Below are 12,637 nucleotides of genomic sequence, written 5' to 3'. Positions count from 1 at the left end.
TACACACATTCTGGTTATTAGAGAGTTGAAAATGAAGGCTACGGGAAATAAAATTCTGCATTGTCATGTACACGTCAACACGGTCCCGGTAGCAAAAATCATGCCCCCAAGATACAAATATTTATCACCTTGAGATGCAGTTTGTCATACAAACGCTCAAAAAGGATATAAGTTTATTATTTTAAAATACTGAACTCTGTTGCGAAAACCACTCCATGGGGCCCTCGTTGCTAGAGCGCTTAAGTCTCAAACCAACATTTGCTTTATAATATAGTTGCGAGGAAATGCCTAACTTGTTTGTGAGCTGTTCGAATAAACGTTACCTGGGATTTTGAACTTGGGTGCTTAGTCTTAGGCCATCTTTAGTGCAGTTCACTCTAAACACACTGGCAGAGAAAAAGGGTATTTTTTCAAATAAAGACTAAGACTAAAAGCAAGGGCTGTCTGCTTAATAATCACCTTTTTTCTTCATCTTTTATAAAAGTCAAATTCTTCTTATTTGGAAAGATATATAGATGATAGATCAATACATTGATCTATCATAAATAGCAAGAAGATTAACAAGATTCTTTTTTTAAAAAGGGTGGGGTGGGGGCCGGCACCTATGACTCAGTTAGTAGGGTGCCGGCCCCATATAGTGAAGGTGGTGGGTTCAAACCAGCCCCAGCCAAACTGCAACAAAAAAATAGCCAGGCATTGTGGCGGGTGCCTGTAGTCCCAGCTACTCTGGAGGCTGAGGCAAGAGAATCACCTAAGCCTACGAGCTAGAGGTTGCTGTGAGCCGTGACGCCACAGCACTCTACCAAGGGTGACAAAGTGAGACTCTGTCTCTAAAAAAAAGAAAAAAGAAAGGCAGGGTGTTAACATCTAATAAATGCTTCTGTCTCTGAAAAAAAAAAGGGCAGGGTGTTAACATCTAATAAATGCCTCCTGGGGGCAGATACTTTATGTATCTATAGAAACACGTGTGTATATATATTTCCTTATACATTATGTTTGTAACTTACACGTAGTTAATGTGTGATATATAATTATATATGTAACATATAATGCGTGGGGCATTGAAATCGACATTAACTCCATTTTATAGATGAAGAAACTTACAAAGGCTTACAAAGTTAAAACTCTCTTACAGGCCAGGTGCAGTTGCTCACGCCTGTAATCCCAGCATCTGGGAGGCCGAGGTCGGTGGATCACTTGAGCTACAGAGTAGGAGACCAGCCTGAGAAAGAGTAAGACCCTGTCTCTACTAAAAATAGAAAAATTAGCTGGGTCCGGGGGCAGGTGCCTATAGCCCCAGCTGCTCAGGTAGCGGAGGCAGGAGGATCACTTGAGCCCGAGAGTTTGAGGTTGCTGTGAGCTATGATGCCACAGCACTCTACCCAGGGCAACAGAGTGAGACAGAGTCTATTATTATTATAAATAATAATAAAAATAAAATAGGACTCCCTTGCAGCCAGCCTCACACTTGCTCAGTGTTAAGTCTGGTACATTTTTGCTATATTCAAATGCAGCACACCCCATTTGTCACCAGGAACAAAGTGAACTGAATTTGCATCATCACCAACAATGCACAAAAGTGATGATAGCTAAACAAATCAGTAACAACAGGTGACCCAAGCAGAGGAAACCCAAACCTGCAACCCTCGTCTGTTTGAGACGTCTCCTTCCTCTTCAGTCCCTGGGCAGTCTGTCTCTAGGAAACTGCTACTTTGGGTAAATAAATAGGAAATTGCTTCCTTGGCAGCCGGTTGTGGAGGCGCTAATTTGGAAAATTGCCTCAAATGAACATAAGAAACATAAACTAACACTTCAGTCCAAAAGCAAAATAATTTAAGATGTATTAGAACACCGCTAATCACACCATTCTTCCCCAGAAAAGCGCTTTTCTGTGCTTTTGTAAACACAGCCCTCTCCAGCTTCCCTATACCAGTCAAAATATCCAGCGATTCAAGCCAGGGAACATGCCAGAGAGCCTAGCAAAACTTGATGTTAGCAGGGAAAACCAAGTCAGGAGGACTAGTACCGGGGTGGTGGTATTTCTAAATTAAATCTGCCGAACAGGACTGCTTTCTCTCTATAACCAAGCCCTGCCTTTGCTGGGGTGGTGAATGCCCTGCTCTGTCCACCCCCCCCACCCCACCCTACCCCACCCTACCCCACCCCATGTCAGCAGGGCAGCATCCTTCCTCCTGTGGCTGACTAGTACCCTGAATGATTGTTCTATGCAAAACAGAAACCGGCACCTGCAGAATTTCCAAACTCTCCCTTACTTTATCCCCACAGGGAAGTGACTCAAGTTACCCTGATGCAGCCACATTGCTCTATGCTTCTCTCTTTCCAAATTATGTAACAAAGCAGCGTTTCAAAACATAAATGAACTCTTCCCTTTGGGTCCCCGTCTTAGGGCAGAATGTTCTCAGCTCTAACTCCAAGGAGAACATCTTCACTATTTATCATATTCCTATGTCACCTCTACCACCTGCACTAACTCTGCCCTATTGCAATGCCACCTGTACTTTCAGCCACGGCTCTAGTTTGAAACTACATAATCTTAAATGTATAATTTGTGTTTAAATTTTAAGTTAAAGCTGTGCGTTACTACTATGAATGAGAAGCCAGTATTACTTGGTATACTAAAGTAGCAATCAAAATAAATGCAACAAAAACAAAACCAAAAAAAAAAAAAAGTGTGATTACCTTTTAGCTTATGCTATATCTACATAAGTTCTGCCTGTAAGACTCTCTGTTAAGAGGAGAGACAAGTAAGGATCAGAGGTCTCAAAGGCACAGTGACGTCCAACTGAGACCCTCTGCTCATCACCATCACTCAGAGAGAAATGACGATGGAATGAATTAATGTCTACTGCGTGAGTCACACAGACACAGGGCCATCTCCACACCACTTAAAATCATTTTAACGCAAACAAAACAAGCAAAAATTGAGTGACTAGAAGGTAAGGAGGTGGGTCCAAGAGCTGAAGATGACGCTCCTTCTCTGTCTAGAACTTTGCCTAGAAGCAGCAGCTCAGAAAGGGCACAAGGCCAGTGGAGATTCACCTTGGCTGGGGTGGTTTTGGTTTTCCATTCGGTTTTGGTCGTAGGAATTCTGCCAATTAAGTTTGTGAACTTGTCGCTGTGCAATTACCTTGGCAGCGCTGAACAAACAACTTGGCAAGGGTTCATAACCTCGGTATGTCCGTGCTGTTCGGGTCAACTGTGTGGCTGTGTCTTGCTGAGTGGCATTCGTTATTGTTGAAAGATTTTGTGTGCCCTACGACAACAGCTCTGATGGCCACTCCAGGAAAAGAGTTCCAAAACGGCTTTGAAGAGTGGCCTAGGCGCTAGCATCGGTGCACAGCCTGCCAAGGGGAGCACTTTGGCAGCAACTATGGTGATAGTCTGCAATGAGGTACGCAGTGATTTTTCTAGGATGAGTTTGCAAACGTGTCAGACCTCATGTGCTGAGAAGATGGATTGTTGACAAAGAGAAGGAGAATTAAGGAAGCAAGTTCCTGGGATGGACAGGAGAGAAGGGGACCCAGGACAAAGGCACAGCCCTGCTTGTGGGGAAGGACACATCTCCTGAGGAAGAGCTGCAGTGACACTGTGACAAAGTGGGAGGATGGATGGAGATTGAGGGGTTTTGACAGAACATTTCTATTCCCTCCACAAAGTAGAAAATAAAGGCATCCTCTGAAAGTAAAAGGGGAAACGGTCCAGGAGACTGGGAAGGATTAGAATGGCCATAGAAGGGCCAGGGGCTGGAGCAGCCCAGGCCCCTGAAAAGATGAGGCACCAGGTCCTGAATCAGGCCTGGGACTCTCAACACAAAAACACAAACAAGGTGGACAGAAACTTGGCCCCAGAGTTGGGACCTGACAGAGCTGATACAGGCAAACCCGGGAGAAAGAACAGGTGTGAGTTTCTCTAAGGCCCTGCTGTGATCCTTCATTCCCCGCTTGCCCGAGGCAAACACACAAAGCATCCCGTTGCGTGTGGCCACACATACCTTCCTTAGCACGGGTCTAAGAAGGGAGGAGTGTTGAAAGAATGGCTCGGCTTCAACCAAAAAGCTATTATTAAAGTCCCATAATAAGCACACACAAAGGCAACCCATTTTGAAAGGGAAAAAGAGAGTTACAACATGCAATTAATCTAGAAAGAGCTAAAAAAAAAAATTGCTAAGAGGAGGCGAGACAACTTTGACACTGAAATAAAGGTTAAAAATGTGGGCTGTTCAAAACTAAGTTTAAAGGTTAATCACCAGTGCCTTACACATAATACAGGAGTTTTGTTAATGGAACAATATTCCATTAGGTTCGGTGTGTCAGCCCCACAAGGTGAGCACACCAGCCAGACTATAAATTAGTGAGACCGCTGCATGAAGCAGCTGTTTCAAAGATCTTCATGTCCACACAGAGAAAGCAATCTGCCTTTCAGCTGAAGTGCAACAATAAAACAAATAATGCGTCTCTAAAAGACTGTCAAGTCTGTTTGCTGTTTTTGTAAAGACAATTTCAATCAGGATTTTTAAAAAACCAAGTCTCCTGCCACCAAAGAAAAAAAGGGGAAAAAAACTCCTTCAGGTGCTTCTGCTAATTCATGTTCTGACTCATAACCTGTCCAGGGTGCAGGAACCCCGCTTTGTAAGCTGAGTGCAGGACCCCAGTGATAAGGGTCCAAAGTCAGAAGCCTGACACCAAACTTGGCCTTGGCTACTGACTAGTTTTTAAATGACTCTGGAGCTTTTTAAAAACTCTTTGTAAAATGGGCTCTCGGACTGTCCTCTCTGGTCTGGCCTTGCTGGCTCCACCTGCAGTGCGAGCTCCCGCCTCCCACCAGACACTCTCACCCTCGCAGTTGAAAGAGCCACAGTGAAACGTCAGTCAAGCGCTCCTAGCTGTTTCCACAACTTTCTAGCATTCAGAATGCCTCTCTGGAGAGGTGAAAACCAGTGTGGGGCCTGCGGGAGCATCGTGTACCACACGGAGGAGGCCCAGTGCGATGGCCGCAGCCTCCACTGCTCCTGCTTTCTGTGCATGGTTTGCAGGAAAAATTTAGACAGCCCAACAGTGGCAATTCACAATGAAGAGATCTACTGCAAATCTTGCTACAGAAAGAAATGTGGGCCGAAAGGCTATGGTTAGAGCCAGGGCCCCGACACGCTCAACATGGTTTGAAAAAAAAAAAAAAAACTTGGCTCGGTGCCTGTGGCTCAAGTGGCTAAGGCACCAGCCACATACACATAAGGTGGCAGGTTCAAATCCAGCCCGAGCCCACCAAACAACGATGCCTGCAACCAAAAAATAGCCAGGCGTTGTGGTGGGCGCCTGTGGTCTCAGCTACTTGGGAGGCAGAGGCAGAAGACTCGCTTGAGCCCAGGAGTTGGAGGTTGCTGTGAGCTGTGATGCCACAGCATTCTACCCAGGGGGACAGCTTGAGGCACTGTCTCAAAAAAAAACTCTTTGTAAAATAACAATTGTGAACTAAGTTTAAGGTGGAATCACTTTACCAACTGTGATGGGTTGAATTGTGTCTCCCTGACAAAAAAGACACGGGGAAGCCTCAACCCTCAGAATCTTAGACTGTGACCTTATTTGGAAACCGAGTTGTTGCAAATGTAACTAGTTAAGATGAGGTCATACTGGATTAACCCCAAATGACTGGTGTCCTTATAAGAAGGGGCAAGAGAGAGACACAGGCCAAGAAGACCCAAGCAGGGCAGTGCCTGTAACTCAAGGAGTAGGGTGCTGGCCCCATATGCCAAGGGTGGTGGGTTCAAACCCAGCCCCGGCCAAAAACTGCAAAAAAAAAAAGACCCAAGCAGAGATTGGGTTGCTGCCTCTGCAAGCTAAGGAATGCCAAAGGTCCTCACCAAAAGCTAGGAGAGGAGTGTGGATCAGGTGCCTCCACAGAAGGAACTAACCCTGCCAACACCACAATTTCAGATTTCTGGCCTCTAGAATATGAGAATTTCTGATGCTTGAAGTCTCTTGGTTTGGGGTACTTTGTTACAGCCATTCTAGGAAAGTAATGCACCAACCTTCAATCTCAATATACACAGGGGAAGAGTCTCAAGAAATGGCTGTAGCATCAACAACTTCACGCTTGAAAAACAAGTACACACAATTTTAGGCAATGCTCACAGATTCCTCTAAGCGGTTGTCAACAGGGGGTGATTTTGCATCCTGACCCCCAGGAGACATTTGGCATGTCTGCAAGATATTTTTGGTTGTCATTGTTGGGTAGAGATGGGAAGGGGGATACATCTGGCTTCTAGCGGTTAGAGCTCAGAGATACTCCTCAACATGCCATAGTAACAGGGCATCCCCCTCCTTAACTTGCCCAACAAGAAAGAATTATTAGCACCTCACTCAAATGCCAAGAGTGCTGCTGTTGACAAAGCCTGCTTAAGCTCAGAAAATTCGGGGAATTCCGAACGGTACGAAAGGGAAATCATGTGGAGTCAGGAAGTCCTGCATCTCTTTCTTCCTTAATTTGATAACCCTGATCCTGCTCCTTAGCCCCTCTGTGTCTGTTTTCTCAAAAATTGTAGGCTGGTGATAATCATATCCCAGGGATCCTCTGAAGGTTAAGAGAAAACACTGAGATGTGTTTATTGCAAAGTGTCTGGCGAAATACTGACCAAATACCACCTAACTGCAGACAGTTATAAAAACTTTTGCAGCCTTGGCACAATTAGAAAGCTCTCTGTGCAGACCAGGCGGGATGAAGGGGTGAGGCCTGAGAGAAGGGAGCTGAGCCTCATGCCTCCTAGGCCACTGTCATTCCAGTTTTGGTGCACATCTGGTGGGTTCCCCTCCAGCCACACTACAACTGCACCCACCCCCCACACAGCGCAGTACAGTCGGTACTCTGCTCAGATGCCTTCAGCCAAGGACTCTCCTATCCCCTTGCCGTGAGACCCAAGCCCAGGACCGCTTGGGGAGCTGGACTTGAAGTCCCAACTCAGGAGCAGCCACTTCCTTGAACCCCCATAACCCCTCCTCCTCCACCAAGCTGGAGACCTTCCCCCTCAACCCCAGGGAGCGTCACCCCACGGAAATGACTCTGTCTGAGTCCCCTTGCATGGAACTGACAGGCCACAGGAACCTGCAGCCTCACAAGTCAGGACACTGGTCCCACCCCCTCGTGGGTCTGGGGGTGGCGGGGAGGGAGCCAGGGGCTTCGGGGAGGCTGGTCGTGGTTCTTGACCTGAAGATGGTCACAAGGGTATACTGGGTCTGGTTGGAGTGCAGAAACCTAATAAGTTCGTCCCGATCGGCCATAGAAAACCAGAGCCGTCTTCCAACTCACTACAGCCCTGGCCCAGGCCATCTACCCACTCCTTTCCCCATTTGCTGTTTGTGCCTCCTTTCTCCCCCGCATGCGCGAACCCGGAGGGGAGGGGCGATGCGGAAGGGGCGGGGCCGGATCGCGTCCGCGAACGGAAGAGCGAGACCTCGAGGCCCTTCCGGTCCGTGACGTGACTACAGCCCCCACAATGCCTTGCGGTCCCGCGAGGGACCCGTCTCGTCGCGAGAAGCGGCGGCTGAGGGCGTCTGCGCGGACAAACGGAAGTGTAGGTGACGGTCCGAGACGTCGCCGCCAAGCTGGGAACCGGGGAGATGGCTGAAACTGACCCCAAGACCGTGCAGAATCTGGCCTCTGTGGTAAGAGACGGCGGCACATGCCCGAGGCAGTGGCATCCCTGGGAGGCGCCGGCCGGGCCCTGCCCGACCCAGGCGCGCCCAAGGCGCGGCGCACGGCGTCTCCAGAGGGCCCGTGTCGGGAGGCTCGGTCCCGCGGAGCTTCCGGCCGCTCTGTGTCGGCCCTGGTGCCCGCCGACTCCCCCAAGCCGACCCCCTTCGCTCGCCCCTCTCACCTGCCGGTGAAGCCCCCGGCGGACCCCGAGCCCCGCCAGCTTCCCGTCCCGCACTGTCAGCCCTCCCGCCACCCCACCCTTGAGCTCCCCACTCAGACCCAGGTGCTCCTGAGCCCCCAGCACAACTCGCAGACCCCGAGCATTAAATAGCAGCGACCCAGTCTGGAAGGGGCCTCTCGAGTCCATCCTTCTGATTTGCTAGGTGGGAAAACTGAAACCCGGAAAGGAAATTCCTTGCTGAACACCGCGCAGCTGCGTAGAGTGAAGTGGGGCTGGAACCCGGGACCCTAGGCTTCCCCTGGCCGGCGTCGGGGCTCCCGTCTCAATCCCAGGAAGGTGTCTCAAGATCACTGTGGATTTTGTTTTGGTTTTTCTTAGGTGCAGACCCTCCTGCAGCAGATGCAAGATAAATTTCAGACCATGTCTGACCAGATCATTGGAAGAAATATCCTTTTTATTTGAAGTTGGCCTTTAATGGGCCCTGGGATCCTCTTTGCCAGGTAGTGATGGGGATAAACGGATGGTTTGCAGGCCAGTCGCTTACTGAGCTTAAATGTGGGGTGTTCCTGAGGACTGTCTTAGCGGCCAGGGATAAGTCAGATCCCTGGTTCGGTGAACATACAGTCCACCAATGGTAATGGCTAGTATGGTTCACTTTAGGCTGGGAACAGAGCACTTCCTGTGTGTCTCATGTTTGAGGTTTTATAAAAAAGGGTAACACTAAAAACATATTCATAAGATCATGACCTTATGAATATGTTCTAGTGTTACCATCTTTATACAGCGGAAGAAGAAACTGAGTTTAGAAAACTGAAAGACCTTAGCAGGTTTCCATCTGGTCCCGGTCAGGGCTGGAATTTATTCGGGCAGCCTTGCCCCAGACTCCTTTAGTCTCACAGGGTATAACAATATCCACAGGAAATTGGAAGACCCATTTCCTCAAGACAGTTGTGTTTAAGGCCATCATATATATAGAGCCCCGAAGGAAAAGGGTAAGAAATGAGATGTTGGTGTTAGCGGTCTTTAACTTCACCACTTGATGATATGAGTAGTCGCATTGATGATCTGGAGAAAAACATCGCAGACCTCATGACACAGGCTGGAGTGGAAGAACTGGAAGGTGAAAGCAAGATACCTGCCACACAAAAGAGTTGAAGGTGAGGGAAGAACAATAATAATGTATTAAAAAAATACATAACAACAACAGAAAAGGGCACCTATAGTTCAGTGGTAGAGCTCTGGCCCCGTGCACCAGGGGTGGTGGGTTTGAACCCAGCCTGGGTCTGCTTAACAACAATAAAAATACAATGAGATAACTTGTTAGTACAATTTTGATGCATTCTCCCTTTGTCTAGGTCAGTTCCCAGCCATGATCCCCGCAAGCATCCCTTTTGTTTGGAAGACTCTGTATTTTGAAATCATTCATGCACAATCTAATTTTTCACATAGAATTTATTTTACCAATTTTTATTTAAACCTCTGTCACTGTTAAGACCCTTGGCAGTTTATATCATTCCAGCCAATGGCAAATGTGTGTCATTGGCCTGAAAAACCTAGAGGATTTTTCATTGGGTTTTGAGGGGTTTTTTGTTTGTTTGTTTTAGAAATACTAGATAATCAAACCACCCACATTACCACCTTCTTAAATGCCTTAAATTCTAGGGACTTGCTTGGGAATTTATAACATAGATAAACTAGATTGTGGCTATATTAAGCTTTTAATCTGAAGTTGATTTAAATGTCCACTGAATAGTTTCAGGTATCAGGAAATAATTAAATAACTTATATAGCAAGATAGATGCACAGTTATCACTCAACACAGTGAGTTTCTTCCTTGTCAGCCTTTTCCTATAGTGCATGCTTTGTGGTTACCTCGTTACAACCCCAAGATAATTTTTAAACTCACTTTTCTTGCATCTCATCTGTAGCATTGTAATACTCTACAAATAAGGTTTATTGAGGATCATTTGGTTACTAGAGCTCCAAACAGAATGCGTAGTAAAAGATGACCTAATTTCTTATTTTCTGGGCATGTTCTGAACCAAATTTTACATAACTGTGAAATAGAGGTCTGGGAAGTTAAAGACTCTTAAATCTGTGTCTTAACAATAGGCTAGATTGATTCACCATAAGTAAATCATATCATGAGTTTGTTATGGGTTATGTGATCTTTATACGTAAGAGATGATTTGAAAAATGTCTTGCCAGCCTTAGAAGCTTCCCTGGGTCTCTGATACTATGTGGCAATCAAAAATTCTGTCAGTGGGAGGAGAGCATCTTTGCAAGAATTGGGCTGATTAAAGACTGTCCAGTAACAGAGATAATACAAAGAAAGAATGAGTAGGAAACGGATTCAGAAGTTTTTATAATGAATACTGTGTTTATAATTAAATCTATTGTGTTTTTGCTAGAATACTGAGTAACAAAAATGAGTTTAATTCAATGGAGGATTCTAAAAGGATTTTTAATTGATAGTTGTGTCATTTTTATTTGTCCTCATATAATGAAAAGACATTTTATGATTTTTCCTTCTTCAACAGGTTACTAATTTACACTGAAATCTGGAACACCTTTTTTCCAAGCCAAGAGAAGATTGAATGGCTTTTTGCAACTAACTACTATGTGTAGACAGGTTTTATATTATAAAATGTGTGTTCTTATCACATCTTATATGGTTAGTTTTTAGAGTGATGTACCCCCTAGTTGCTTGAACATGGTATCTTCATATCTTGGACCTTGGTCAGTTGTGCTATTAATTATTAAACACTAAAACTTTGGCAGTTCCTGCAAAAAAAAAAATTGTCAAATTTTTTAGTGTATTTTTGTGAAGTCATTTTTTTTCCTGCCACTCCTTTTGTAGTAATTGCTCTTTGGTAAAAGTTGCTGTGTAATTTTTTTATTAAACAGTAAATCCTTCAGTCATAGTTAGCCCTGGTAAAGTGAGATATTTGTAGAATTTAGGGTTCTTTGATTCTCAGCACAAAGTGACCACAGCTAACACAAGACAGTGTGTTGGCAATACTTTTCAAATAGCTAAAAACATTTAAAAAATATCTGTCACTGCTTTGTGCCAAAACTCAGAATTAATTTCCTGAGGTCAGATGCTAAAGTCAATGAAAAGTAATGACCGCCACTTTCCTGTGTTAGAACTTAGTTAAAATACAGAATATAACAGAATAGCCTGATGTCATGAGGTGTTCATTTGTTAGAGTTTTGCATGAGATTCTGATACTTCAGTGGAACCCTGCATTATTCATCTATAATGGTTATAAAAAATCTGGCAGGATTTTAAAACTATTACTCCATCTTTTCTTTGAGTGAAAAAGAGGAAAAAAGCTAAAGAGACATGTTAAGTCTGTACCAGTGCTTGGCTAAAATATGATGAACGGCTGATGAAGAGGCTCAGGTTTTTAAGAAGTACTCTTTGACAAACTGTTTCTTACTGAAATTCTTGCAGAGTCACAATTTCCTTATTGATCATCGAAGGCAGGGATAATGACTCTTGCCACTCAAAAACGCGGTGTCCAGTATGCCAAGCCTAGAGGTCAATATTGACGACCTAGAAGAGGATCCATGTGATTGTCACCACAGAGTGATTTGATACAACAAAAACTAGAAAAATTGTAAAGTTGAGAAATGGTATGGTCCTTGATAGAGGGAAACTCTTGATGAAAATAGTAGATTTTTTTCTAAGTTTCCCATATGGCCAGTCTTGATTATATTGCGAATATATGATAATATTAGGAAATAATTTGCTCTATTTATAAGTTATATGAGAAACAAAAAAGACTGAGGTGTTTTTATAATAAAATGAATTCACTGCTATTACTACCCAAACCTCCTTTGATGGGTCCAGTCCTTATGCTGCAGGGTTTAGCTCCTAAATGTCCCCCTGAAGCTGACTGTGACCAGACCACCTGAAACCTGAGGGCGGGATGTATTGAGAGCCTCAGAAATGGCAAATGGAAATGATGTTGCTGGTTGTCGTGGTAGGAGAGTCAGGGCATGAGCAGGAGTTGGCTTCCTGATATAACATTTCAGAGGCAGCCCCCCCCCCAATCAAAAATACCTGCTGTGAATAAAGGTGCCTGAAATCCTGCTACTGAAGCTTTTGTGTCAAAGATTTTTTGACTTTCCAGGTTTTCACATTAAAATGCACACAACCCATTAGGGTATCAACTGAAGCCTCTGGAGGCTTAAATACGAGTAGCCAAAGGCAAATAGGAAAGGGGGAGCTGGGGGAGCGGGAGGTTCTGTGCTGCAAGGGGCAGCTGAGAAGCACCAAGCCTTGGGACAGACACGCAATAAAGACGTTTGTTCCTGGAGAAGCTCCAGGAAGGAAAGGTTTATGGCTGTTTAGACTCAGTTCACAGGTGGGTATGGTGTAAGACTGAAAGTCCAGAGCAGGGAAGTCAGATTGAACGTCACCTGCACGTTTCCAGGCTATTTGACCAAGGATCTTTATACTTAATGCCTAATTGACACTTAAACTAGTGGGGTAATAGAAACCTTGAGAGACCACTTAAACCCCACAGCTTCAGGTTCCATTGTAAATGTGTAGTGTCAGGTACCCAGCCAACCCCCTCTTCAGGTTCACAAGCAAAGCCTTAAACCTTGTATAAAATAGACTTTATAGCCCTGGTGAGGCCTTCACATTTTGAGAAAAGGTGGTTTCAAACTGCATCTGTATGGATGACAGTACCCTGAGCACACAGATGACCAGACACCCCACGGCCACCACCTCTGAGC

General features: G+C 45.2%; 1 protein-coding gene across 1 annotated transcript; it reads left to right on the top strand.

Annotated features, from left to right (window-relative positions):
• Positions 1–7,458: 7,458 nt before the first annotated feature.
• Positions 7,459–11,995, top strand: HSBP1 (heat shock factor binding protein 1). The gene is made up of 4 exons (XM_003791297.3): positions 7,459–7,676; positions 8,267–8,333; positions 8,925–9,045; positions 10,429–11,995. Exons 1-3 carry the CDS (start codon positions 7,632–7,634, stop codon positions 9,041–9,043), a joined length of 231 nt encoding a protein of 76 aa, XP_003791345.1. The 5' UTR covers positions 7,459–7,631; the 3' UTR covers positions 9,044–9,045; positions 10,429–11,995.
• Positions 11,996–12,637: the final 642 nt, after the last annotated feature.

The sequence above is a fragment of the Otolemur garnettii genome, unplaced genomic scaffold (genome assembly GCF_000181295.1).
Source record: "Otolemur garnettii isolate 467f Iridium unplaced genomic scaffold, OtoGar3 scaffold00047, whole genome shotgun sequence".
Classification (NCBI taxonomy): domain Eukaryota; kingdom Metazoa; phylum Chordata; class Mammalia; order Primates; family Galagidae; genus Otolemur; species Otolemur garnettii.
This window is presented reverse-complemented; position numbering and strand designations above follow the sequence as displayed.

What these genes read in the sequence shown, in the direction of transcription:
- HSBP1 (XM_003791297.3), top strand. Translation starts at nt 7,632, where the DNA reads ATGGCTGAAACTGACCCCAAGACCGTGCAGAATCTGGCCTCTGTG. An exon ending in TGCAGAATCTGGCCTCTGTG is followed by an intron (nt 7,677 to 8,266) that starts GTAAGAGACGGC and finishes GGTTTTTCTTAG; the next exon opens with GTGCAGACCCTCCTGCAGCA. An exon ending in TGACCAGATCATTGGAAGAA is followed by an intron (nt 8,334 to 8,924) that starts ATATCCTTTTTA and finishes TAACTTCACCAC; the next exon opens with TTGATGATATGAGTAGTCGC.